The sequence below is a fragment of the Microcaecilia unicolor genome, chromosome 3, assembly GCF_901765095.1.
Source record: "Microcaecilia unicolor chromosome 3, aMicUni1.1, whole genome shotgun sequence".
NCBI lineage: Eukaryota > Metazoa > Chordata > Amphibia > Gymnophiona > Siphonopidae > Microcaecilia > Microcaecilia unicolor.
Window position 1 is genome coordinate 372,652,955 of NC_044033.1, and position 27,969 is coordinate 372,680,923.

Consider the following 27,969-nt stretch of genomic DNA (forward strand, 5'->3'; position numbering starts at 1 on the left):
CTCCCCTTCTGTTGGGATCAAAAGAAAAACAACTGGGTGAACTGCCTAAAGGGCTTTGTCTGCTCCACGTAAAAGGCCAATGCTCTCTTGCATTCCAAGGTGTGCAAACTGCTTTCGCCAGGGCGGGTATGAGGACGAGAAAAGAATGTTGGCAAGACAATTGACTGGTTCAGATGGAACTCCGACACCACCTTTGGCAGGAACTTAGGGTGCGTGCAGAAGACTACTCTGTTGTGATGAAACATAATATAAGGTGCATGTGCTACCAAGGCCTGAAGCTCACTGACCCTACGAGCTGAGTAACAGCCACCAAGAAAATGACCCTCCAGGTCAAGTACTTCAGATGGCAGGAATTCAGTGGCTCAAAAGGAGCTCTCATCAGCTGGGAGAGAACGATGTTGAGATCTCATGACACTGGTGGAGGTTTGACAGGGGGCATTGACAAAAGCAAACCTCTCATGAATCGAACAACTAAAGGCTGTCCAGAAATAGGCTTACCCTCTACACGGCAGTGATAAGCACTAATTGCACTAAGGTGAACCCTTACTGAGATGGTCTTGAGACCAGACTCTGACAAGTGTAGAAGGTATTCAAGCAGGGTCTGTGTAGGACAAGAAAGAGGATCTATGGCCTTGCTGTCACACCAGACAGCAAACCTCCTCCATTTAAAAGAGTTACACCTCTGTGGAATCTTTCTTAGAAGCAAGCAAGACTCGGGAGACATCCTCTGAAAGACCTAAGGAGGCGAATTCTAAGCTCTCAACATCCAGGCTGTGAGAGCCAGAGACTGGAGGTTGGGATGTAGAAGCGACCCCTCGTTCTGAAGTGTTGGAAAACACTCCAATCCCCATGGTTCTTCGGAGGACAACTCCAGAAGAAGAGGGAAAGAGATCTGACGGGGCCAGAAAGGTGCAATCAGGATCATGGTTTCGCAGTCTTGCTTGAATTTCAGCAAAGTCTTCACTACTAGAGGTACAGGAGGATACGAATACAGGAGGCCTGTCCCCCAATGTAGGAGAAAGGCATCTGACGCTAGCCTGTCGTGGGCCTGAAGCCTGGAACAGAACTGAGGGACCTTGTGATTGATCTGAGTGGCAAAAAGATCCACCGAGGGGGTGCCCATGTTCAGTGACCACTCGTGAGGTTGCATTATCCTGCTCAGTCTGTCAGCCAGACTGTTGTTTACACCTGTCAGATAAGTGGTTTGGAAAAACATGCCATGACAGCGTGCCCAAAGCCACATCTGGATGGCTTCCTGACACAGACGGCGAGATCCAGTGCTTGTTGGTGTAGTACATGGCAACCTGATTGACTGTCTGAATTAAGATGACATGGTTGGACAGCCGATCTCTGAAAGCCTTTAGAGCGTTCCAGATTGCTCTTAATTCCAGGAGGTTGATCTGCAGACCTGTTTCCTGAAAGGACCAGGCTCCCTGAGTGTGGAGCCCATCTACATGAGCTCCCCACCTCAGAAGAGATGCATCCATCGTCAGCACTTTCTGTGGCTGAGGAACTTGGAATGGGCGCCCCATGGTCAAATTGAATCGAATCTCCCACCACTGAAAAGAATTCCAAAAACTGATGGACAGTTGGACTACATCTTCTACATCCCCCGCAGCTTGAAACCACTGGGAAGCTAGGGTTCATTGAGCTGATCTCATATGTAAACATGGGAGTTACATGAACTGTAGAGGCCATGTGCCCCAGAAGTCTCAACATCTGCCGAGCCGTGACCTGTTGGGACGCTCGAACCATGGACACCAGGAATAGAAGGTTGTTCCCCTTGCCTCGGGAAGATAAGCTCGAGCTGTCTGAGTGTTCAACAGGGCTCCAATGAATTCCAATTTTTGTACTGGGGTGAGTTGGGACTTGGGATAATTTATGACGAACCCCAGTAGCTCTAGCACCCGAATAGTCATTCGCATAGACTCCAGAGCACCCTCCTTTGAGGTGCTCTTCACCAGCCAATCGTTGAGATCAGGAACACATGCACTCTGTCACGATTGTGGTCGTGAACCCTCTCAGGCTCACCTTATTTCCGGCGGTCAGTTTCTGAGCTAGCTTCTGTCTGTTCTTCCTGAGTTAGTTATGTCTCTGTGTGCTGGCTGCTTCCAGCATGGCTCTGATTACTCCACTATACTGCACCTGTGTGTGTTAAGCCTCTCTGTGATTCAGTATGCTTTCTGCCTATGTTTTGGTTTGTGTTCCTCTTGCCCTCTGGTGGCCAGACCTGGTGGCTGCATTGGATTGTCTGTGTGCTGTTTCCCGTTCCAGACTTCAGCCCAGTCCAGTCCGGATCTTGCGGCCTTCCAGACTTGCTTGTCCTGTTTGAGCCTGCACAGCACCCATAGCTGCCTGGTGATTGCTGCAGCTAAATCTCAGCTGCAGCTGGACTCATTAGCCATTTGGAAACTCTCTGCTTTGCCTTTGCATCATCTAAGGTCCCTGGTTTGTTGGTGCTTTGTTGCACTTCTGCCTAGTCTGGTTTCTTGTTTAGCTCCTTGTCTGTTGCTAGTTATCTGTGTTTAGTTTAGCTTAGGTTTATTTGTTTACTTCCTTAGAGGCAGATGCAGCAACCAAACGTAAAAAAAATCTAAATCGTTAAAGTCCCTAACGATTTTAAAATAACGAAAAATGCACCAAAAAAAAAAGTCACACATGCTGGAATCGGTATTGAAACGTACAATGTATCAAAGAATCACAATACACATCGTTAATCGGCCCCCAAATCATGCACAGAGCAGCCAAGCGTTATGTTAGCTGCTCTGCGCATGCCACAAACAGTCAAATCACAAGCACATGGCAAATTGAATTGACACATAAAAAAATAAAACTAAAAAAAGGATCGGGAGGGGGCAAGGGCGCTCATCAGGAGCGTCCTGTACGGACGGCCTTGCCCCCCCCCCCCCGCCGCTGCTCCCCACTTTCCGCCGCTCCCCCCACCCCGAAAAAGCAAAATTGTAGCAGCCCCTGCCCCCCTCCCTTCCTCACTACTCTCAGCTCCGCCTCCCGACATCCTCCGTCTGTGCCCCGCCCCCTTTGGGGGTCGTCGCCGCCATTCCCCTTCTCCATCGGGCCCCCCTCCCTCTTACCGGGCCCGTGCAGCGCCTCTCTCCTCTGTCCGAAGGCGCTGCACGGGCAAGAAGAACGCTGAATCAGCTGATGCCTGCCTTCGCGATAGAGCGTCTTTCTCCTCCTGGGCCCGCCCCTGTCTGACGTCAGTAACACTGACGTCAGACAGGGGCGGGCGCAGCAGGAGAAAGACGCGCCATCGCGAAGGCAGGCATCAGCTGATTCAGCGTTCTTCTTGCCCGTGCAGCGCCTTCGGACAGAGGAGAGAGGCGCTGCACGGGCCCGGTAAGAGGGAGGGGGGCCCGATGGAGAAGGGGAATGGCGGCGACGACCCCCAAAGGGGGCGGGGCACAGACGGAGGATGTCGGGAGGCGGAGCTGAGAGGAGTGAGGAAGGGAGGGGGGCAGGGGCTGCTACAATTTTGCTTTTTCGGAATGGGGGGAGCGGCGGAAAGTGGGGAGCAGCGGCGGGGGGGGGGGCAAGGCCGTCCGTACAGGACGCTCCTGATGAGCGCCCTTGCCCCCTCCCGATCCTTTTTTTAGTTTTATTTTTTTATGTGTTTTCTGAGGTCCTTTGGACCAATCACAGCGCTTTTAGCTCTGCTAATGCGCTGGGATTGGCTCAAAGTTTGTTTATTTTTTCACTTAACACTTTTTCCTGGCACAGAGCTGTCCTAACGAGAGGTCCAGACCTCTCGTTAGTTTTCCTGCCTTTTTCCTGCGTAAAGGCAATCGGAAAAGGTTAGTGCATGTCGTTTCAATGGGGTTTTCACACTAATTGCTCATCTCCATTCCGTTTTCGTTAGCTGCTACTGTCGTCGGAAAATAGGCTTAAGTGCATGGAAAGGATCGGAAATTCTTCCCCGAGGGCTCATTTAACGATGAAAAACGTTTAGTGCATCTGCCTCTTAGTCTTGTTTCTGGTCTGTATTCCTTGTCTAGTTTCTGTTCGTCTGTGTCTCTTGCTTAGTGGCTGCTCTGCAGCTTTCAGTCCTGTCTCTTGTCTGTCAGTATTTGTTCCCTGTTTTAGTGGCTGCTCTGCAGTTTTCAGTCCTGTCTCTTGTCTGTCAGTATTTGTACCCTGTTTCAGTGGCTGCGTGGCAGCTTTCAGTTCCTGTCCTTTAGCTTGTCCATTTCCTGCTTTGTGTGGTATTGTCTGTCTGTGAGTCCTGGCCCAGTTTCCTGCCTTGCTGCCCATGTCTATTCCTTTCCCCTCTGACCCTCAGTCCCTGTTCAGCCTAGTTGGTATCCAGTGCCTGCCCTGTCCGGTAAGTCCTGCCGGCCACCTGCACCCAGGGGCTCAACTCCTGGGGAAGGGCGGTCAAGCGCAGGTGAAGTCTAGCTGTTTCTGTCAGAGTTCTGCCTTGTCTCTGGTGTGGGGTGGTTTTGCCTACCACTGCTGCTCCATGGCAGTGGCCCAAGGGCTCACGAACCTAGTTTCTGCCTTGAAAGCCTGACACACTCCCAGTCTGTGTAGTGACGCTGCAACTACAGCTAGGCATTTGGTAAACACTCTGGGCGCAGACGCTAGGCCAAAGGGCAGTACACGGTACTGAAAGTGCTGTGTTCCTAGCTGAAATCGAAGATACTTCCTGTGAGCTGGGAGTATCAAGATGTGGGTGTAAGCATCCTTTAAGTCCTGAGAGCATAGCCAATCGTTTTCCTGAATCATGGGAAGAAGGGTGCCCAGGGAAACCATCCTGAACTTTTCTCGGACTAGAAATTTGTTCAGGGCCCATAGGTCTAGGATGGGACGCATCCCCCCTGTTTTCTTTTGCATAAGGAAGTACCTGGAATAGAATCCCAGCCCTTCTTCCCCTGGTGGAACGGGTTCAACCACTTGGGCTTGTAGAAGGGCGGAGAGTTCCTCTGCAAGTACCAGTTTGTGCTGGGAACTGTAAGAATGAGCTCCCGGTGGACAATTTGGAGGTCTGGACTCCAGACTGAGGGTGTATCCTGACCGGACTATTTGAAGAACCCACCTTTGGTGAAAAAATATCAACCTCCCCCCCGACCAGCAAGTCGTCCGGTACGGACACTTTTTCTGAGGCTATGCTGAACTGGAGCCAGTCAAAAGCCCGTCCCTTGCTTTTGCTGGAGACCACAGAGGCCTTAGGCGCACACTGTTGACGAGAACGAGCGTGCTGGGACTGAGCCTGGACAGGCTGCCGAGAAGCAGGAGTGTACCTACGCCTAGCATAGGAATAGGGAGCACTCCTCTTCCCTCCAAAAAACCTCCTAGATGAGGAGGTAGTAGCAAAAGACGCCCGGTGGGAGAGAGAATCCATAGCATCATTGTGCTTTTTGAGCTGGTCAACCAGATCCTCTACTTTCTCACCAAAAAGGTTCTCTCCCCCCCGGCAAGGAACATCCACCATTCGCTGCTAGACCGAATGATCCAGGTCAGAAACGCACAGCCATGAGAGTCTGCGCATCACTATACCTTGAGCAGCGATTCTGGATGCTACATCAAAAGTGTCGAACGTACCCCTGGCCAGGAATTTTCAACACACCTTCTGCTGCCTGACCACCTGGCGAAAAGGCTTGGCCTGATCCGGAGGGAGCACATCAACCAAGCTAGACAGTTGCCTCACCGAGTTACGCAAATGGATGCTCGTGAAGAGCTGGTATGTTTGGATTTTGGCAGAGAGCATAGCGGCCTGATATGTCTTCCTCCCAAAAGAGTCCAAGGTTCTAGATTCTCTGCCTGGGGGCGCCGAGGCATAGTCCCTAGTACTCTTGGCTCTTTTGAGAGCGGAGTCCACCACCATGGAGCTGTGAGGTAGCTGAGACTTCATCAATCAAGGTTCCCTGTGGATCTGTTATTAGGATTCTGTTCTCTTCGGGATCACGGGGGTTAGACAGAGGGAACGACCAGTTTCGCATAAGGACTTCCTTCAGTACATTATGCAAAGGAGCCGTTGCAGCCTCTCTAGGTGAAGAAGGATAATCCAGGACCTCGAGCATCTCAGCCCTGGGCTCATCCTCAACTTCCATAGGGAAGGGAATAGCCGCAGCCATTTCCCGGAAAAAGGAGGTAAAGACTCTCTGGTGGAGACAGTCTCCTTTCTAGTGGAGGGGAAGATTCAGATGGAATCCCATAGGACTGACGCGGGAAGAGAAGGATCCCCGGTACTTTTCTTCTAAGCACCTGGGATCCTCCTCTTCCTCCCACGAATGCTCATCTTCAGTATCGGACAAGAGATCTCTCAGAAAAGTCCGAAACTGAGCCTGCCTCGACGCCGAGGAACAACGTCCTCGATGGCAGTGCCGAGAAGTCGACGCCCGCCTAGACTCCGGTGAAGCTTCCTCCACCGACGTTGAGCGAGAGTCGACCTGGGTGGCAGGCGGCACCAAGGTCGGGGACCTCACCACAGGTGAAGGACCAGAGACTGCTGTAGCCGACGGTACAGAAGGCGCAAGCACCCCCGACACTGAAGCAGACTGGCGCAGTAACCCTTCCAGAAGCTCTGTAAGCAGGGCCCTGATGCGCTCGTCGAGAGCCGCCGTCGGACAAGGCTACAGGGTCGGCATAGGAGCTGGTGGCAGAATCTGTCGAGGCTCGGGAGCAGGTACTGGGCTGCTATACCGACGCATCGGCACCTCCTGAATAGAGGGAGAGCGATCCTCTCGGCACCGACGCTTCTCGGGTGCCACATCCCTCAATGCCCTGGAGTTCCCAGCACCGTGTGTCGAAGGAGAATGATGACTGAGCTTCTTTGTCTTCGCTCGACACCGGTCATCGAGACTCCTCAGTACCAATGAGGAAGACATGGAATCCTCACGTCTCCTCGGGGCCGGGTCCGACGAAGGTCGGTCCTGGGGGCCCTGCATAACAGGAGGCCTCGAGACAGGTGGAGACCCACTCAATACCTCACTGCTCCCAGCATGAGTAGGTTGTTCCGCAGCCAATACCTTCGCTCCCGACGTCGATGCGTCCCTCAATGTCAAAGCCGCCGACCTCGGTACCGATGTCGAAGGACTGGACTGAGCCCCGAAAAGCTTGTCTCGTTGCGCCTCTCGAGACGCTTGGATCCGTTTCTTCATGCGAAGACACAGACTACAAGCGGATGGGCTGTGGTTAGGCCCAAGGCACTGGATACTCCAAGCGTGGGTATCGGTACCCAAGATAGTCCGGTTGCATCGAGTACAACATTTGATGCCACTGGGTGTCTTCTATTACATGGAAGAAAATACGGCTTTGGCGAAATCAAAAGATGCGATCGTGCCTGTTAAAAGAAAAAAGGGCACGAAAAGAAAGGAGCAAGCCGGCCGCGACGAAAAAGAAAGGAAACTTGAAATGGGGCAAAAAGTAAAGAAAACTACGGGAGTTTTTTTTTTTAAACAGTAAATCATAAAAACAAAAAAGAAAGAAAGAAATCCACACAGAAAACTCTTTCACGGGCCTGCGAGGAGCAGGGAAAAATTTGACTGCACCTCACCGCAGAGAAAAAATAACAGCAGGACCACTCACGCGACGGGCAGGAAGACTGCCACACATGCGCGGTGTGCGCACGCCAGAAAAATCTGGCAAAACTTTTTTTACATTTTGCTTGCAAAATTGCCGATTCCCGGGCCAACGCAAACCCACATGTGAGAACAAGCTGCCTGCTTGTCCTCAGAGAAATTTAATTACCTCACTAGTTACTCCCATCTCTAGGTCATTTATAATATGTTAAAAAGCAGCAGTCCCAGCACAGACCCCTGAGGAACCCCGCTAACCACCCTTCTCCTTTGAGAATACTCACCATTTAACTCCACTCTCGGTTTTCTATCTTTTAACCAGTTTTTAATCCACAATAGGACACTACCTCCTATCCCATAACTATCCAATTTCCTCTGGAGTCTTTCATGAGGTACTTTGTCAAATGCCTTCTGAAAATCCAGATACACAATATCAACTGGCTCACCTTTATCCATGTTTGTTCACCCCTTCAAAGAAATGTAATAGATTGGTGAGGCAAGATTTCCCTTCACTAAATCCATGTTGACTTTGTCTCATTAATCCATGCTTTTGAATATGCTCTGTAATTTTGTTTTTTATAATAGCTCCACTTTTCTTCGCTTGGCAATTGATCTTCAGTGGAGAGGTTACCTTCTGTTGGTGTTGGCTTATAATAGTCTCTACCATATTGCCTGGCACCGTCAGACTCACCAGTCTATAATTTCCCGGATCTCTCCTGGAATCTTTTTTTAAGGATTGTTCCACGTTTACTTTAAAATCTCCTTCAATAAAAGAGGAAATTGACACAAAAGGATCCTGCATAAAAATTGCGTCAAACCGCATACATAGCAATTTTATGAGCCTCCCTGCCAACCATAAGAGAATGGCTAGCTGTATCATTTCTTATTTTACAAACCAAAGACTTGAGTGCTAGGGAGAACAAAAGAAGCAAAAAAGAAGACAGCTCTACCTCATCCCCCTCTAACACCACCAGCTCAGACATCCTCCCATTAACCACGACTCATGCCTGAGTGTTACAGTAAAGCACCTGCACCCACTTCACAAAGTTATTGCCCAGTCCAAGTTTTTTCAATACTGTCTAAAGCAAACCCACCACCTACTCCTTTTGCACATGTTGTATCAAATTTATCACTCTCCTCCATTATCTGCCAACTGCCCTCCATTAACTAACCCCATCTGATCGGGGTACATAAGTACATAACTATGGCCATACTGGGAAAGACCAAAGGTCCATCAAGCCCAGCATCCTGTTTCCAACTGTGGCCAATCCAGGTAACAAATACCTGGCGAGAGCCCAAAAAGGTACAAAACATTTTATACTGCTTATCCCAGAAATAGTGGATTTTCCCCCAAGTCCATTTAATAATGGTCTATGGACTTAGGAAACCGTCCAAACCTTTTTAAAACTCTGCTAAGCTAACCGCCTTTACCACATTCTCTGGAAACGAATTCCAGAGCCCTCTGTAACATATCACCTCTTAACATAGTAACATAGTAAATGATGGCAGATAAAGACTTGTATGGTCCATCCAGTCTGCCCAACAAGATAAACTCATTTTACATGGTATGTGATACTTTATATGTATACCCGAGTTTGATTTGTCCTTGCCTTTCTCAGGGCACAGACTATAGAAGTCTGCCCAGTACTGTTCTTGTACTAAGTTCTGAAGCTAACATCAAAGCCCCTTAAAATTTACACTTCAGCCCATCCCTATCTATTCAGTCACGATCAGGGCGTAGACCATAGAAGTCTGCCCAGCTCCCGTTTTGTTTCCAATTACCAGCGTCACCACCCAATCTCCGCTAAGATTCCACAGAACCAATCCTCCTAAACAGGATTCCTTTGTGTTTATCCCACACATGTTTGAATTCCGTTACCATTTTCATCTCCACCACCTCCCGTGGGAGGGTATTCCACATATCCACCACCCTCTCCGTGAAAAAATACTTTCTGACATTAGTCCTGAGTCTGCCCCCCTTCAACCTCAATTCATGTCCTCTAGTTCTACCGCCTTCCCGTCTACGGAAAAGGTTCCGTTTGCGGATTAATTCCTTTTCAAATATTTGCCTGCATCATATCACCCCCGTTTCTCCTTTCGTCCAAGGTATACATGTTCAGGTCAAAAAGTCTCTCCTCGTATTGTTTGTAACGCAAATCCCATACCATTTTTGTAGTTTTTCTTTGCACCGCTTCCAGTCTTTTTACATCTTTAGCAAGATATGGCCTCCAAAATTGAACACAATACTCCAAGTGGGGCCTCACCAACAACTTGTAGAGGGGCATCAACACCTCCTTTCTTCTACTGGTTATGACCTGATCTGGAACTCGCTTCATTCTCTGAACTGGAAAATTTTGAGAATGCTGAGAAGAATTCTATCCCATCTCTCCTCTTTCTCCCCCACTCATGCTAAGTAGCTTTTTCATTTTTTCACTAACAATTATACTAATTGTTATACTAGTTATACTATATAGAAGTTATACTAATAGAGAGTGGAGGTAGGGTGTGCGATGATGATGGTATGGTTACACATCTCAAGTCTTCGGGTCTTATGTAATACACCAAAAAAACTGAGCACAAGTTATTAATATAAACGTTTATTTTTATTTTTGTGGTTTAGGTATTTGATATTTTGTTTGTTTTTTGGTTCATTGTTGATTTATTTGGTTTCTGTTTTAGTTTATAGTTTACTGATTGGAAACAGAAATTTTCATTAAAACCTAGAATATTTAGTGAGATTAAATTTTAACTGCCAGACCCTCGACCATTCTTCTAATGTTCGGAGATCCCTTCTCATCGTTTCTACTCCCTCCGGGGTATCCACTCTACTGGCTATTTTCGTGTCATCCGCAAAAAGGCACACCTTTCCTTCCAACCCTTCAGCAATATCTCCCACAAATATATTAAAACAGAATAGGCCCCAGCACCGACCCCTGAGGAACTCCACTGCTCACCTTCTTTTCCTCCGAGCAGATTCCATTTACCATCACCCTCTGCCACCTGTCGGTCAACCAGTTTCTTATCCAGTTCACCACTTCGGTCCCAAGTTCAACCCTTTCAGCTTATTCATGAGTCTTCTGTGGGGGACCGTATCAAAGGCTTTGCTGAAGTCCAAGTAGATTACATCTAGTGCACATCCCTCATCCACTTCTTTGGTCACCCAGTCAAAAAAGTCAATAAGATTCGTTTGGCAGGATTTTCCTTTGGTAAAGCCACGTTGCCTTGGGTCCTGTAACCCGTCGGTTTCTAGAAAGCTAACTATCCTTTCAGCGACTCCATTATTTTTCCTACCACCAACGGTCTGTAGTTTCTCACTTCTTCCCTGTCTCCACTTTTGTGAAGAGGGACCACATCCGCTTGGCTCCAATCTCGCGGAACCTCTCCCGTCTCTAAAGATCTATTAAATAAACCTTTAAGAGGTCCCACCAGTACCTCTCTGAGCTCCTTCAGTATCCTGGGATGTATCCCACCTGGACCCATAGCTTTGTTCACCTTCAGATTCTCCAGCTGTTTATAAACTCTTTCTGCCATAAACGGCGCAGTATCCACTCCATTCCCAGACGTTCCCTCAGCAGCCAACCACGGTCCTTCTCCAGGATTTTCCTCCGTGAACACCGAAGACAAATAATTGTTTAGCACGTTTGCTTCATCACTCTCCACATAGCCATTCTCAGTCTCGCAATTCCACTCCTATCTCTTCTCCTTTCTCCAATATATCTGAAAATGGTCTTGTCACCTCTCTTTACATATTTAACCATTTTTTCTTCCGTTCGCGCTTTCACTAGCCGTATTTCCCTTTTTGCTTCTTTCAGTTTAATCCGATAATCTTTTCCGTGATCCTCTAGTTGCGTTCTTTTGTATTTCTTGAACAAAGCCTCTTTTGCTCTTATTTTTTCAGCTACTTGTTTGGAGAACCATATAGGCTTCCTGCTTCTCTTGTTTTTGTTTACTTTCCTCACAAAAAGATCAGTCACCATATTTATAGCAGCCTTTAGCTTGGACAACTGTTTTGCCATTTCTCCTATGCCTTCCCACTCCAACAGCTCCTTCTTCCGGTATTCCCCCATTTTTCCAAAATCAGTACGTCTGAAGTCCAGTACTTTGAGTTTTGTGCATCCGCACTCTGCCTTCGCCCTTATATCAAACCATACGATGTGATGATCACTATTACATAGGTGGGCACCCACCCGGATATCGGAAACACTACCTCCATTAGTGAGTACTAGATCCAGCATCGACCCTTCCCTCGTGGGTTCCGTCATCATTTGTCTGAGCAAGGCACTTTGACAGGCATCCACTGTCTCTCAACTCCTTTCAGATTCCGCAGACGGGACGTTCCAATCCACGTCAGACAAATTGAAATCTCCGAACAGTAGCACCTCCCCTTTCATACCAATCTTTTGAATATCTTCTATCAGATCCTTGTCCAACTTCTCTGTTTGCACAGGAGGTCTGAAGATAACTCCTGTGTGGATACAGGTTCCGTCTTCTCTTTCCAGGATGATCCATAAAGCTTCTTCTTTTCCCCAGGTTCCCCAAATTTCAGCCGCTCTGATATTCTCTCTCACATACAGAGCCACTCCTCCACCTCTTTGGCCCTCTCTATCCTTCCTAAAAAGATTATAGCCCAGTACGGTCACATCCCATTCATGAGAATCACTGAACCACGTCTCCATAATAGCAACAATATCCAAGTTTTCTTCAAATATCAGGGCTTGCAAGTCTTGAACCTTTTTACTTAGACTACGAGCATTTGTGCACATAGCTTTCCATGTGTTTTGTGAGTTTGGGTGGGTTTTTTTAATATTTACATGACCTTTCCCTCTGCCATCATGTTTATTTCTGAAATCGCCTGTTTCCTTTTGTCACCCCCACCGTCTAAATGTCTAGAAACATACTGCCTGAATTTCTCCCCAAGGATCCTTTTTCCCATCACAGAAAGATGTAGCCCATCATTACAGTACAGCCTGTTATTTTTCCACGTATTACCTCATTCTCCTATGTATCTAAAACAATCTTCTTCACACCAAGACTCAAGCCACTTATTGAATTCCTCTGTTTTGCGTAATCTTTCCTCTCCCCTCCCCAACGTAGGAATTACTTCAGAAAAAGCCACAAACCGAACCACTCATTATTTTATAGAAGTCTATTATATCACCCCTCAGCCACCTTTTCTCCAAGCTGAAGAACGCTAGCCGCTTTAGGCTTTCCTCATAGGGAAGTCGTCCCATTCCCGTCATCATTTTCGTCGCCCTTCTCTGGACCTTTTCTAATTCCACTATCAGGCTTATTTTCGAAAGAGAAGGACGCCCATCTTTCAACACAAATCACAAGATGGGCGTCCTTCTCCCAGGGTCGCCCAAATCGGCATAATCGAAGGCCGATTTTGGGCATCCCCAACTGCTTTCCATCGCGAAGACGACCAAAGTTCCTGGGGGCGTGTCGGAGGCGTAGCGAAGGCAGGACTTGGGCTTGCCTAACACATGGGCGTCCTCAACCCATAATAAAAAAAAAAAAAAAAAGAAAGGCGTCCCTGACGAGCATTTGGACGACTTTACTTGGTCCTTTTTTAGTTATGACCAAGCCACGAAAAGGTGCCCAAACTGACCAGATGACCACCGGAGGGAATTGGGGATGACCTCCCCTTACTCCCCCAGTGTTCACTAACCCCCTCCCACCCTCAAAAAAAAATTCTTTAAAAATATTTTTTGCCAGCCTCTATGCCAGCCTCAAATGTCATACTCGGGCCCATCGCAGCAGTATGCAGGTCCCTGGAGCAGTTTTAGTGGGTGTAGTGCAGTTCAGACAGGCGGAACCAGGCCCATCCCCCCCACCTGTTACACTTGTGGTGGTAAATGTGAGCCCTCCAAAACCCACCAGAAACCCACTGTGCCCCCATCTAGGTGCCCCCTTCACCCATAAGGGCTATGGTAGTGGCGTACAGTTGTGGGTAGTGGGTTTGGGGGGGGGGGGGGGTTGGGGGGGCTCAACACATGGTAAGGGAGCTATGCATCTGGAAGCAATTTCTGAAGTCCACTGCAGTGCCCCCTAGGGTGCCCGGTTGGTGTCCTGGCATGTGAGGGGGACCAGTGCACTAAGAATGCTGGCTCCTCGCATGACCAAAGGGCTTGGATTTGGTCGCTTCTGAGATGGGCGTCCTCAGTTTCCATTTTCGCCAAAAATCAGAAACGACCAAGTCTAAGGACGACCATCTCTAAGGTTGACCTAAATTTCCAGATTTGGACGTCCCCAACCGTATTATCGAAACAAAAGATGGACGTCCATCTTGTTTCAATATTACGGGTTTCCCCACCCCTTCATGAGGATGTCCTCTGAAAAACTTGTGCGTCCCTCTCGATTACGCCCCTCTATATCTTTTTGTGAGATGCGGTGACCAGAATTGAACACATTATTTGAGGTGCGGTCGCACCATGGAGCAATACAAAGGCATTATAACGTCCTCTGTTTTGTTTTCCATTCCTTTCCCTATAATACCTAACATTCTATTTGCTTTCTTAGCCGCAGCAGCACGCTGAGCAGAAGGTTTCAACGTATCATCAACGATGACACCTAGATCCCTTTCTTGTTCAGTGACTCCTAATGTGGAACCTTGAATGACTTAGCTATAATTCAGGTTCCTCTTTCCCACATACATCACTTTGCATTTGCTCACATTAAATGTCATCTGCCATTTAGACGCCCAGTCTCCCAGTCTCGTAAGGTCCTCTTAGGTACAGTCTCCAACCGATTCATTAAACCTTTCACCTAAATTTTTACATCATTATTTAAAAGTGAAACATGATAATACATTTCTACACTGGTGAGTTGGCTTCCCTTCTTTATGGGAAATGATCAATGTAACACTGTACATGTATTGGGCAAAAGCATAGGCGGTCGGTGGCCCAACTGTTTGGGGAGGCTAAAGGGGGCGGGGTTAGGGGTGGGCCAGGGGCGGAGCTTACCTCCATAAGTGTTTGACAACACAGAAAAAAAATAAGTAAAAATAAAAGTCACAGTTAATACCTTTTATTAAATTTAGATATTAGATATGTATCATATGTCAAAGAATAAAGTGGTTGCTCAAAGCATATACTAAACACAATCGCTCAACTGCAAAACACTATGCACAACTTTGTGCAAAAACACACTCAGAACCTTACTGTACCATAAATATTACACTGGGAAGACCCTAATACACCAATATACCACCATACGGAACATGCAGACCGTCAACAATATGAAACAAGGGATCATGATACGTGTAGAGCCAAAAAACACCCTTTTAGGGTGGCTAGTGTTCACAATGAGCTCCTTTTATTAACGACCATATGTAGATCCTTCAAGAGGTAGTGTACACCCTTTCTGATGTTTTACGCTGTACACCCTTTCTGATGTTTTGGTGCCACCTCAGTAAGGTCAACACACAATCTCTCCACTGCAAAACACTATATACAAACTTGTGCAAAACACACACATAGCCTTACCAAACCATAACAGCACTAATTCCAAGGACAGGACGAGGTACAACCTTTATGTGTGGAACAGGGGCGTAGCTACGGGTGGGCCTGGGTGGGCACAGGCCCACCCAATTTCAGCCCAGGCCCGCCCGGCGCCAGCCCCAGCTCCCATTGCCAGTCACTGCTGCTTTTCCTGATGAGCAGCAGGGCTGGCGCTACAAAAAGAAGAAGCGCTCAGCTGACTGAGCTGAGCGCCAATGCTAACGACGACTCGACGAGAAAAATGTTTTTTTTTTTAAACGTGGCACCACAGGCAGCCTCCGTCTCTTACGTCACTGGGGCAGTTTTCTACCTTTGCTGTCAGAGCATTTAGTTTTTCTATTAGCTTTGGTTCCAGTGTCTTCTTTCCATTTGATATTTTTTTCTCTCACCATGTCCACCATCTTTCTGTGTCCTTATGCGTCCTGTCTACCACCCTATCCTTTCTCCAGTTTCAACATCTGCCCTCAAAGTGTTCCAATCCAGCCTTTAAATTCAGCAATTTCCCCTCCATCCATATAAAGCATTTCTCCTCTCTCTCTCCCTTCCACTCCATCCGTGTGCATCTCCTTCCTTAATCTTTCCTCCCCCCCCCCCATCCTTGTCCAACATTTCTCCTCTCTTCCCTGCCCTCCACTCCATCCATGTCCAGCATTTCTCCTCTCTTCCCTCCCCTCCATCCATGTGCATCTCCTTCCTGACGTCCCTCCCCTCCATCCATCCATGTCCAACAACTCTCCATTCTCCCCTTCCCTCTCCTCCATCCATCCACCCACCCATATCCTGCAAATTTCCTCTCTCCCCTGTCCCCATTCATCCATCCATGTCCAGAATTCTCCTCTCTCCCTTGCCCTCCCCTCCATCCATCCATCCATGTCCAGGAACTCTCCGTTCTCCCCTGCCCTCTCCTCCATCCATCTCCAGAAAATTTCCTCTGTCCCCTGTCCCCATTCATCCATCCATGTCCAGAATTCTCCTCTCTCCCTTGCCCTCCCCCTCCATCCATCCATCCATGTCCAGGAACTCTCCGTTCTCCCCGGCCCTCTCCTCCATCTATCTCCAGAAAATTTCCTCTCCCCTGTCCCTTCAATCTATGCCCAGCAATCCTCCTCTCTCCCCTGCCCTCCCCTCCATCCATGTCAGCAATTCTCCTCTCCTCTCCTCTGCTCTGCCCTCTCCCCTCCTGTCCAGTGATTTCTTCTCTCTCCCTGCCCTGCATCAATACATGGCCAACAATTCTCCTCTCCCCTGCCCTCCCCTCCTCTCCCCTACATGTGGCAGCATTTTTGAGAGGCAGCTCTGGCTCTCCCTCCTTCCTTCCTTGGTTCCCGCTCTGGCTCCCCGATCAGCAGCCCCCCCCCCCCCGCGTGTTTTAACCTTTACTCTCAGACGTGGCAGCGATGTCAATCAATGAAGAACGCACAACAGACTCGCTTCCAGCTTCTCTCTTCACACAGTGTCCCGCCCTCGCGGGTACAGGAAATGCATCATCGCTGACGCTGAAGGCAGGACACTGTGTGAAGAGAGAAGCTGGAAGCAAGTCTGTTGTGCGTTCTTCATTGATTGACATCGCTGCCACGTCGGAGAGTAAAGGTTAAAACACGCGGGGCGGGCAGGGGCTGCTGATCGGGGAGCCAGATCGGGAACCAAGGAAGGAGGGAGAGCCAGAGCTGCCTCGCAAAAGCGCTGCGCTTGTGAGGGCAGCAGGGAAGTCGGAAGTCCACGATTGGGCTGGGGAGGCTTAGCCTCCCCAAGCCTCTTATACGGGGCGCCTATGGGCAAAAGACCTGTAGCTAATGCTTCATTAAACACTTCTGTAGTACAGGTGCAACCTGTTCTCTCATTTTTTTTGTTTTTACATTTTTATTTATGACTAAGCAATAAAAATATATGGAACCAGTTGAGTGTAAATCATTGCAACAATCATATATTATCTCATAATAGCAGAATAGTATGATCCGTCAAACTTTTATAAGGGTATTCCCTTTACTTACCCAAAAATATATATTTTTTATAACATTCCATTCCAAAGCCATCCTTTCTAGATGACAACTGTTTAATTGCCAATTCTACTTCTGTTTGTGCGATAAGTTTATTAAGTAAGGGATGATCCTCCTCCCCAATACACCCCAACCTGGCATTCTCCAAAAACCTATCAACAGCTTCTTCTCCACGCTTAACTTCCAACATGTACAAAGAAATTTGAATGCCCCACAAATTTTCAATTACTAAGCATCCTACCCCCACCTCTACCATCTTCTGTTTCCGCTATCATCCTTTCCTTCCGCTTCCGTCTCACTTGCCAGGCCAACATCTTACCTGCTTTATCCTGTGCTCTACAAAATGCCATTTAGCTAATTTCAGCTACAGCGCCATCTTTTCAATTTCTAGCATTTCTATCCTAACTCAGATAAGTTAACTTTTTCAACACCTTCCCACCTCCCCTCTTCTTGTGCTCCTTCTGCAACTCCTCAAGCTGAAGCTATAGCTCCTGCAATTCAGCATCCCGCTTCCTATTGAGCTGGGATGCCAGATGAATCAACCTACCCCGTAACCCTGGATTTCTCCACCTCCTATAATAGACTTGATGAGATCACATCATTATTATTCTATTCCAGATACTCCTCCCACTGTTTAATTAGACTGGCCAATATATCATCCATATTCATCTGTAAGGGCAAAGGGCCCCTGCATAAAGCACTATATACAGCACTATATGTCCCTAAATATGTGGGATTATAATACATGGCACTATTCAGCGTTTCCAACCTGATTTTAAATACAGACTTTGGCTAACTTTATCTTTCACTGTTAAGGCCTGTGTGGGTGTGTGGGCACCGTCAGCAAAGACATTGCAGACCTCATCAAAAACTGCAGGCCAGCCCCAAGATGGCGGATGTGTGACCGCGTCTGGGAAGAGAGCTCTTTGCCTGCACGAGTGGAACAGATTTTTCTTACCGCAAAATGCCGCATACAAAGCGGAAAGGAGCTGTGAGGCTTCCTCCGCGACCCACAGCTGCTTCCTCTCCACTTCAAGGCAGCATCGAGCCCTTCCTTTCGCGTTTGTCTCATAGAATAGAGACGGAGACGCCTGCTTTAGGGGAATTCGGTGGAGCGGCTCCCCTATTGGGCCTTGAAACATCGTTGTCTCCGCCTCCAGAATCAAGTTGCCCTCCGTGCCCGGCGTCTGCGATGGTGGGGGGAGCAAGCACCCGAGACCCTATGGAGGTGATCAAGGAGGCTGCGAGCGGAGACCCCACACCACAAGAAAGAAGCCGAGAAAGAGGAGCCCCTGTGTCTGAAGGACCCGGAACAACTCAGGAGGTCAATCTGGAAAGGATATGGCTGATGCTGGGAAAAATCGATTCAACTATTCAAAATACCTCTGAAAAGGTAAATATTTTATCCCTGAAATTTGAAGACATGGTGAAAAATCTAGAAATGGTGAAAGAAGAGCTGACTACACAAGTTAAAGATTTAAAAAAAGATGTTGTTCAATTACAAGAATTTAAAATCACGGTAATGAAAAATCAGTTGGCAATGCACAAAAAAATCGAACAAATTGAGAATTTCAATAGAAGATTAAATCTCCGAGTACTAAATTTTCCTAAAATTCCTGGTAAAACACCTATTGACTTATTTAAAAAATACTTGTTGGAAAATCTAAAAATTCCTCAAGAACTTATTCCCCCTATAAATAAAATATACTACATGCCAACAAGACTTGGTGGAAAAGAAGGAAATAAAGATGGCCTCGGAGTAGAAGGAGTTGACTTCAACAATTTATCAGCAATTTTAGAACAATCTATTGAAATTGCTCCGGAAAGGGCTACCCTCCTGGTCTCCCTAGTATTTGAACAGGACTTTAACACAATACTAAAGCTGTATTTTAAATATTCAAAAGAACTGTTCTTTGGTAATAAATTGTGGATATTTCCCGATGTTACTAAGGTAACCCAGGAACGGAGAAAATTATTCTTAGTGATGAAACAAGATGTTATTAAATTAGGGGGCTCATTTTTGTTAGCATACCTTTGTAAATGTTTGATTAAGCTCAGTGGGATAAAATATGTATTTTTCGACCCAGAACAGCTGAAATCCTTTCTGGATATGAAACAACTACATGTAAACATAGTAAAATGATGTGAGACGAAATAGTACACATAAACCGCATTACGTATAATTTAGTAATAATGCCTTTAAATCTCCACTGATTATGTAATTTCCCCCCCCCCCTTAATTGAGGTCTAAGAAAGCTGTTAAACTTATTCCTGTTTAAATTTTTTTTCCTTTGTCTTGGAAATTGATTTGGCTGTTTTTTCTGTAACAAGTATTGTACTTGTAAGAAATTAAAAATTTATAAATAAAAAAAATAAAAAAAAAAAAACTGCAGGCCAGCCAAGGACAACTGGAAATTCCCTTGGTGACTGATCTGACATAATGGCTGGAGAGACAGAATATCAAAACATGCTATTTCCTGGTAACATGCACTACACGGTCAGAGTGGCTCCGATACATTATGAATGTGATGTAGTGGTTGGATCTATAAGCCACAATGATGGAAAGTCCCAGGCCTGTTGTCTCAGACACATGGTGGCACAGTTGTATCTCAGGAGGGTGCTTTCCTCCCTGAAACACTGACTTCTTGTGTCCTTCATTGTGCTGCCGATGGGACAGCATTGTAGCCCTTAAGTCATAACAATCTGTAACAAACAAGGTTGTTTCATAGAATACTTGGGGTCCAGGCCAAGCCAGGAGCGACATCACCACATCAGCTGGAGCTGGCTTTTTCTTCTATAAGGAATATAAACGAAGACAAGGGGCTGACATTCTATCTGAGCAGCCCTTGCTTTGCAATTGACTGCCATCTGAGGAACACTCTGCCACCTGCATCAGGTTGTACAGCTGCCATGTATAGATGTTTTATAAGTACTGTGGGTTTGGAGTGGCAGACTAAATTATAAGTCTGTACATATGTCCTTATGAATGTTATATCAAGTAAGATTGTAGGTATGATATGTGTCCTAGCAGCAAGTGTTTAACTGTGCTCCAAAGCAGGAGCTGAAATGCTAAAACATGCTGTCCAACCATTTAGATGCTACAATTGATATGAAACAACGATTCACACTGAAATCAGAGGTTGCTCTTCTAATAAAGTTGTATACATCTAGAGACCCTGGTTGGTCTGTGGTGCTGTTCTGAGAACTGAAAATTTTCCACATGCTAAACAATGCACAAAAAGGCTGCAGCCCACCAGCTCATCTCACCCATGCAAGTTTACCTTAGCATGCTGTAGGTCTCGTGTCTTTCCTTTGCCTCCATCTAAAACAAACACACAATAAAATAATCAACCTTCATGAAATACAAAAAAAGGTCAAAAATGGGAGAAGAAAAATATTTTAAAAGATGGGGAGGGGAGAGAATGTTAGACAAGACAAAACTTAAATTCTTACACATCATGAGCTGAATGGTATAAGCCAAGAGCAGGACTCGAGCCCTCATCATCAAACCAAAGAATGGACATATGCGTTTATAAGACTAGCACTACCTAAAACACCAAAAGATCATTATCACTGCAAGACTATGTAAGATGAGGCTCTAAGACAGTCCCGATCCCATCCATACCACAGGAGGCTCTGTGAAGCAGAGGCAGATCAGGAGCAAATGGAAAACAACCTAAGGGAATACTGATTGTATAAACTACCTCTGTTGGTGGGTGAGCAAGATCTGTGAGTACTGGTTTTGGTGGAAAAGTGTATGCTTTAAAAATTTACGAAAGCAGGACAAAACCTCTACGTCAGGAAGTGTAAGCAAACAGGAGCAGAGGCTGACCAAAAGATGAATCCAACAAAGGAGATACTATGAAGAAATATTTTAATGTTGCTGATACAAAAGGACCCGCCATGGTCCGTGTTTCGTTGTCACAAAACGCCTACATCAGGGGTCTTGTATGTTTTCCTAGGGATGTACTGTGTACTTCAAACCAGTCAAGGAAATCGGCTAAAAACTGTAGCAGACCCCATCGGGGAAAGCAGTGTTTGTATCTTTTCTCGAGCACAAGTTTGCTTGCTGTTTTGGTTGCACTACAGTTCTTTTAGCTGATTCCCTTGACTGCTTTGAAGTACACAATACATCCAAAGGAATACGTACAAGATCCCTGATTGGTGTTCTGTGACGCCGAAACACGGACCATGTCGGGTCCTTTTTGTATGCAACATTAAAGTATTTCCTCATCTTTTGGTCAGCCTCTACTCCTGTTTGCTTGATTTAAAAATTTAACAGGGAGAAAAAGAAATTTATTCTGTATTTTTCAGAGTCCCCGTCACCACTTTTGTTTTCTATGGCACTGAATGCAACAAATACTTTTATTAACTCTTTGTACTACGAATGTAGGCTTAATCTCAATGATCCACATACCCCAGATAGTCATACATGGGCAATACTGCAGAAAGAAGGATTTTAAGGTATATCCAGTGAAAGGAATAGCAAATGGGACAGTGCAATCTGCCTTTCGACACTCTCAGATGGCAGCAGATATCAGCTGATAGGAGGCTAAAATGAATTTCCAAAAGCCCAGCTCCCTAATTTAGGCCCAGATCAAAAGCAAACACAGGTGCTAGAGGTCACTAACACTGGACTAGCGCCCACATTTACCTGTGCCCCAGGATCAAAGCCAGCGAGCGCGTAAAACAATGTGTTCACCATCTTTGACTGCTAATTGAATGAAAATACATGCAAACGAGGGTCTCCCACATTCCTCCCTTATGATCAGCGGGTAGTGTGCCAACAAGGGCGCTGCTCCCACTGAAAACCTTCTGCCAGCTTGGAGCAGCGTTAGGGGTTGTCAGCATGGGGAGGAAAGGGGGAGAACAACAGAAGAGGTTCGACAGATCCAGGATTTTCTCCCAGACCTGATGAACCTAAGGCCCCCCCCCCCCCCAAACACACACACTAAAAAGACCTAGTGGTCCAGTGGGACCTGTAGCCTCCACCTCCAACAGTAACAACAACCCTGGTAGTCCAGTGAAACCACTAGCCCTCTACACCTGCACCGGCAACCCCCCTCCCCCCACTGGCAGCTTACTTCAAAGCTGGAGGAGGGAGGGACTAGCACTCCCTCCCCTCCTCTTCAGGTGCCTCAAAATGGCAGCGCCCTGCACATTCTGGGATGATCCCAGGATGCACCGGGCAGGGCAAGGCTCTGCCATTTTGAGGAGGCGCCTGAAAAGGAGGGAGGGAGTGCTAGGCTTAAATGCAGCAAGTATTGGTTAGATTTTTTGGGATATACTACTTTTGTATAGGCGTAGTCAAATGGTTAGTACAGCGGCCTGAGTACCAGAGGAACCAGGTTCAATTCCCACTACAGCTAATTGTGACTCTGGGCAAGTCACTTAACACTCCATTGCCCCAGGTACAAAATAAGTACTTGTATATAATATGTAAATTGCTTTGACTGCAACCACAGAAAGGCAGCATATCAAATCCTATCCCACTTTATACATTGCACAATCCGGAGTACTTCCTCTCAAAAGGAATGACATTTCAGACATGCCCACCAAATACGATACATATTCACCCAAGGGTCGATAATCCCTCCAAAAAACACCTGTACTGCTGTTAAACATTTTTAATAGTCTTATTGTTATATAGTACCATCTATACAAGATTTTATAACCATTTTCTATCAAATTACTAGCAATAAATACTTTTATTAAAGTACCAAAAACCGTTTTCCCAGGTCTGCATTTCACACAGTGATATAAACTATCACAAGGGAACAACTTTGTTAACTATTCCACCAACTATGTAATACAGAACCTTATAAGAATAGATATAATTTTAATTTTAGCAAAATCCACTCTCTATTAATTTTTTACTCCATCATTATTTAAAATGTGAATTAGAATGTTGAAATTAATAGATATGAGACTGATGGTGTAACATGTATTTACAGCCATTGCAGTTGTTATATATATACAATGGATGAATCAGAGTGATATATCGCTGTGCTAATGCGATGTTTAAACAGCTCCTGAGGACGCCGTTGGTGAAACACAGCACTGTGTAGAGCTGCAAGAAAGGACTTTTTTTGTATAAAGAACTGATGGACAATGAGCTAAAATAGCTTTAATTTATGATACTGACTTTTGAAAGAACATGAATACAACTGGAATGGACAATGTAAAATGTGGATTTTAAATAATGATGGAGTAAAAAATTAATAAAGAGTGGATTTTGCTAAAATTAAAATTATATCTATTCTTATAAGGTTCTGTATTTCACACAAAGTGCCCAGGTCAGCTTCCCATCTAGCAATGTGTTTCTCTAGTGGGGTATTTTGTACCAGGAGTGCGTTGTACATGCAGGAAATGCACCCCCTCCCACCAATGCCTGTTCTAAAAGTGTTTCCTTTAGTCTTTTATTTGCCTATATTGAATTTCATCTTAATAATGGATACCATATTCCTACTCTAATTCTGTAAAGGGTAGGATCTCTCTCTCTCTCTTCCCAAACTTGCCTTAGGGCATAAAAACCCTGGGCCTCCCACCAGTGAAACGCTGTGTCCACCCTCCCTGGCTGAAAGCCAGGAGCCCATCAGAGAGCTGTTTGTGTTAAGTATTGTCTGTCTGGAAAAGGTTTATTGTGGATTGCATATCATGTCAATAAAGGAAACCCTATTCCCCTTGGGACTTTTTTCGCTATAATCAAAAGATTTGATTTTGGTAGCAATGGTATAGACCAATTTATCTGAATGAATAAGTCATTCAGCTGTATCTCTCAGCTAGGCCGCTTTATGGGAGAGATTAAAATCTGGCACTCCCATTCCTCCTTTGAGCTTTGATTGACACAACAACTCCTGAAAGACCATTGGCAGACAGTTTCTTCCATATGTAGGAGAACATTTTCCATTTAAGTTTCACAAAAAAGTGTTTGGGAAGGGATATATGTAGGGCCAGGGCCAGGTAGAGTAGATTAGCATTTCAACAGCATGAACCAAACGTAGACAGAATATAATGCCCCCCCCCCCCTTGACTAAGCTTCTCCAAGAGTTCTTGCACTTTGGGGAGGGGGGGGGAGTTCACTATGTACAAATCTTCTTAACGTACCTATCAGGTTAACCCCTAAGTACTGAATATAATGCTGGGCTCAACAAAATAAGTACTGATCTTTTAGAGGCCACCTCCAAGGTCTCGGAAATATTTAAATCTCAGATTTAGTCACATTGACAAATCCAGAGACAAGCAGTATACGGGTCACTCAGGCAAGGGATTCTCTAGGCTTGGTCAGAGTAAGCAGTATGTCATCTGCAAAGCGCATGGTTTTGTGTTCCTTTTCCCCATGCTTTATTCCCTTAATTTTAGGCTGCACCCTAATGGCTTGGACTAGTAGTTCTATAGTGACTGCAAATAATAGGTGGGACAGTGCACATCCCTGGCATGTTCCCCCAGTGGATTCTGAAGGTTTGTATATAAAAGACATTGATTTTCAAGCAAGCTTGGGGTTTTTTGTATAACAGATGAAGACAAGTAAGATACCACCCTGACAGCCCTAGTTTGGCTAGCACATACAACATAAATAGACAATACACCCTATCAAATGCCTTTTCTGTGTCTACTAAAAGCATGATTGTGGGTGTACTGTCCATCTGGATCTGCTGTATCAGATGAAGTACTCTACATTTGTTATCAAAGGTTTGTCTCCTGGCAATAAATCCAGCTTGGTCTTCATGGACTGTAGAGGGCACCATCCATTGTAGATAGCACGCTAGTATTTTTGTAAATATTTCCCAGAAGGGAAATCGGCCTTTATGAGCTGCAGACAGAGTGGTCCTTCCCAGGTTTTGGGAGAACTGTCACCACCGCCAATTGCCAAGAATAAGGGAGTTTTTCCAGTCTCTCAAGTGCACTGAAAACTTTAAGAAGCAGGGACGACGATATCCTCCCAAAGCTTTCATAAAATCAGTTACTAAATCTGTTGGGTCCAGGGGCCTTGCCATGAGGCAAACATTGATAGAATTAGATGGCGTTCAGTGGGCCATTGGTCTGGAGAAGCAGATCACTTCAGCTTCTGATAGTGAAGGGAGCTTCACTGCATCTAGATGTTGGAAAATTCCATCCCGTGTGGGTATGGCTTCTGGACTATATGATGCAGTATAATATCACATAAAGGTTTCCTGCATCTCCCCTGTGTCAGAGGGAAAAATTCCCTCTTCATTGGTAATAGAAAAACTTTTTTATCGCGCTGTGCCTGTTTTTCTTCTTCTTCAATTTATTAGCTAATAAAAGGCTAGCTCGATCACTGAATTCAAAATGTTCTCGGTGTTTTTTGTAGATTGCTTGCTATCTCAGTCAATTGTGTTGCATTGAGCTCTAGAAGTAGAGCATGCAGATGTTCTTCTATTTGGGGGGGGGGGGGGGGGGATTGTGTTCTTCACGCAATTTTTTTCTCTAGGGCACAAATTTGACTGCATAATGCTCTTCCCTGGCTGTACAAGTCTTGCAGAAGTGGGCCTGTAAACCTATAATATTTCCTCATATAACTGCTTTAAGTCCTTTCCATAGGGTCAGTGGGTCTGTTTCTGGGATATCATTACGCTTACTTTATTCCAACATTTCCTTTTTAAGTTCTGCCACATCTTTAGGATCTAGCAACATAGTGCCATCAAGGCATCAGAATTTCATTCCTACTCTTTCAGGGTGTTGAAAATTTTAAGCAATACTGGCACATGATCTGACCAGGTTCTCATTTGTATGGTGACAGAAAACAGGGACTACAAGACAAAGGAATCACCAAGCCACAGTTCTCACCAGTAGTGGCTTAAAGCAGGTAACAGAGAAAAAAAGGGGAAAAAAACGTAAAATCACTGGAAGAAAATATAAGTATTGCTTAGTCAAATACCTTTTTTTTTTAATATGTATTCAAATTCCTATGAAAAGAAAAAAAAAATGAGCGCAGAACAGAAAGCACGCAACTATGGAATGCACTACCTCCTGTAGGTGTTGGATACAAATGCAACAAATAAATAAATAAATAAATAAGGGATAACCAGAAGCGAGGACCTGATAATAAAAGGAATCCTCCAACATTCTTTTAAACTTAATGCCCCAAAAAGAAGGCAAGAATAATCAAAATGGATCTCTAGTTCATAAGACACGACAGACAGGCAGGATAAGGTAATAGTACAGGATATTAAAGACTGTATTGATGAATATTTGCAATTAAAGAGGAAACAGTAAGCTTGGACAACCTGTGGGATGAACTGAAAGCTGTTGTGTGGAAGTGGTTTATCAAGTGGACATCTAAAAAGAAAAAGCAACAAAAAGAAAAAAAGGACGATGAGCTGTTTGAGAAGATCATCAGGCCTGAAATGGAGCATAAAAGGATAGGGTTGAGGCAGTGCTCAAACAGAACTGGCAAAGAGAAAAATTAAGAGATCTGCAATTAGATGAAATAAGACTACACTGCACACGGCTTAAAAACATTTTTGAATATTTATTTGCTGCATTTGTATCCCACATTTTCCCACCTATTTGCAGGCTCAATGTGGCTTACATTATGTAGCATAGTAATAAGATGGATAAATTATTAACCCACAGCCTGAAAGTGAGGGTGACACAGAATGTGATTCTGCAGATAAGGGGGAGGAATATGTAGATTAGAAATTAGAAAATGAAGGAGCAATTTATAACTTTTTTTTCAAACATTACACACACAGACTCCAATAGGAGGGAACTGCTGCTTTTTTAGCAGGAGCTATGCAAGATGATAGAAATCCTCAGTGTTATTAAAGCACTGTTAATACATAAATCCCCATGCTATGGTACCACAGGTAGTTCCTTACAGGCCAGAATATTCAGTACCAAAATAGAAGAAATGCTTTTGCTACAGTCAATGAGTATGGTGGGAATGTCTGTAAACCGAAAATCTGATGATTATATTCAGCCATATCTGAGTTACACAACAGTCCCTCTGAGAGCTGACTTGTGGTGGCATATTATGAGAGCTTCTCCATTGTCATATTATTTCATTGACACTCTGGTTATTTACATAAGGATTTGTAACATTGATGAGAACTTCTATAAAATGATTACAACACCTGCAGCATAAAAACAATAATTCACAGTACCACAGCAATTATTGAACTGCACATCCTCCTCTCCTGATCAGACACAGAGAATCAACACACACACTACATATACTAACACTACCACTCACACACGCCCGCACACACACAGGGCTGCCAAGTTACACAGTTCCAGGAAGGAGATGTTAGGCCTGTCCTGGATTTCTGACAGCCCTGTGATGATGCATTAAGGGATCTGAAGCATTGATTTCAATGGGTAGAACTATAAATACCGACTGCACTGGAGATGAAAGTGCAGAAGCAGGCCTTGCCAAAATGTCTCCCTCCTGGAGCTGGATATCTCGGCAGCTCTGCATGCATGCATCTGCCCACAAATACAGAGACATGGTAGCCCATAAACAACACATGCACACACAAGACATGTATACTCACACACACACAGGAGTTGGAAAGAATTCCATGAGCCATGCTCTGTCTGCTTCTCCACTTATTAAAATATCTATAAATCATCTGGAAAATGGAGAGATAGCGGAGGCAATCAAATCTGTAGATGACATAATTATTCAGAGTTTATTTATTTCATTTGTATCCCACATTTTCCCACCTATTTGCAGGCTCAATGTGGCTTACATAATACCGTAAAGGCATTCGCCTAGCCTGGTAGAAAAACAAATACAGGGTGATAGAGTCGATTATAGATACATGTGGATAGGTACAATGGGGATAGAGGAGAGGAAGGTTAAATACCTGCTTATTTTCAAAGGAGATCGCAGGCCATCTTCAGACACAAATTGGGAGATGGCCGGCCATCTCCTGAAGCGAAGTCAATTTTGGCCAGCTCCAACTGCTTTCC

The 27,969-nt window shown here is 45.4% G+C and overlaps 1 protein-coding gene across 1 annotated transcript in view; it reads right to left on the bottom strand.

The window, feature by feature from the left end:
• EIF2B4 (eukaryotic translation initiation factor 2B subunit delta) overlaps positions 1-27,969 on the bottom strand; it is a 94,066-nt gene that overhangs the window by 45,058 nt on the left and 21,039 nt on the right. The window contains 1 exon segment of the mRNA XM_030198585.1: positions 20,313-20,353. Coding sequence (XP_030054445.1) covers positions 20,313-20,353 — 41 coding nt within the window.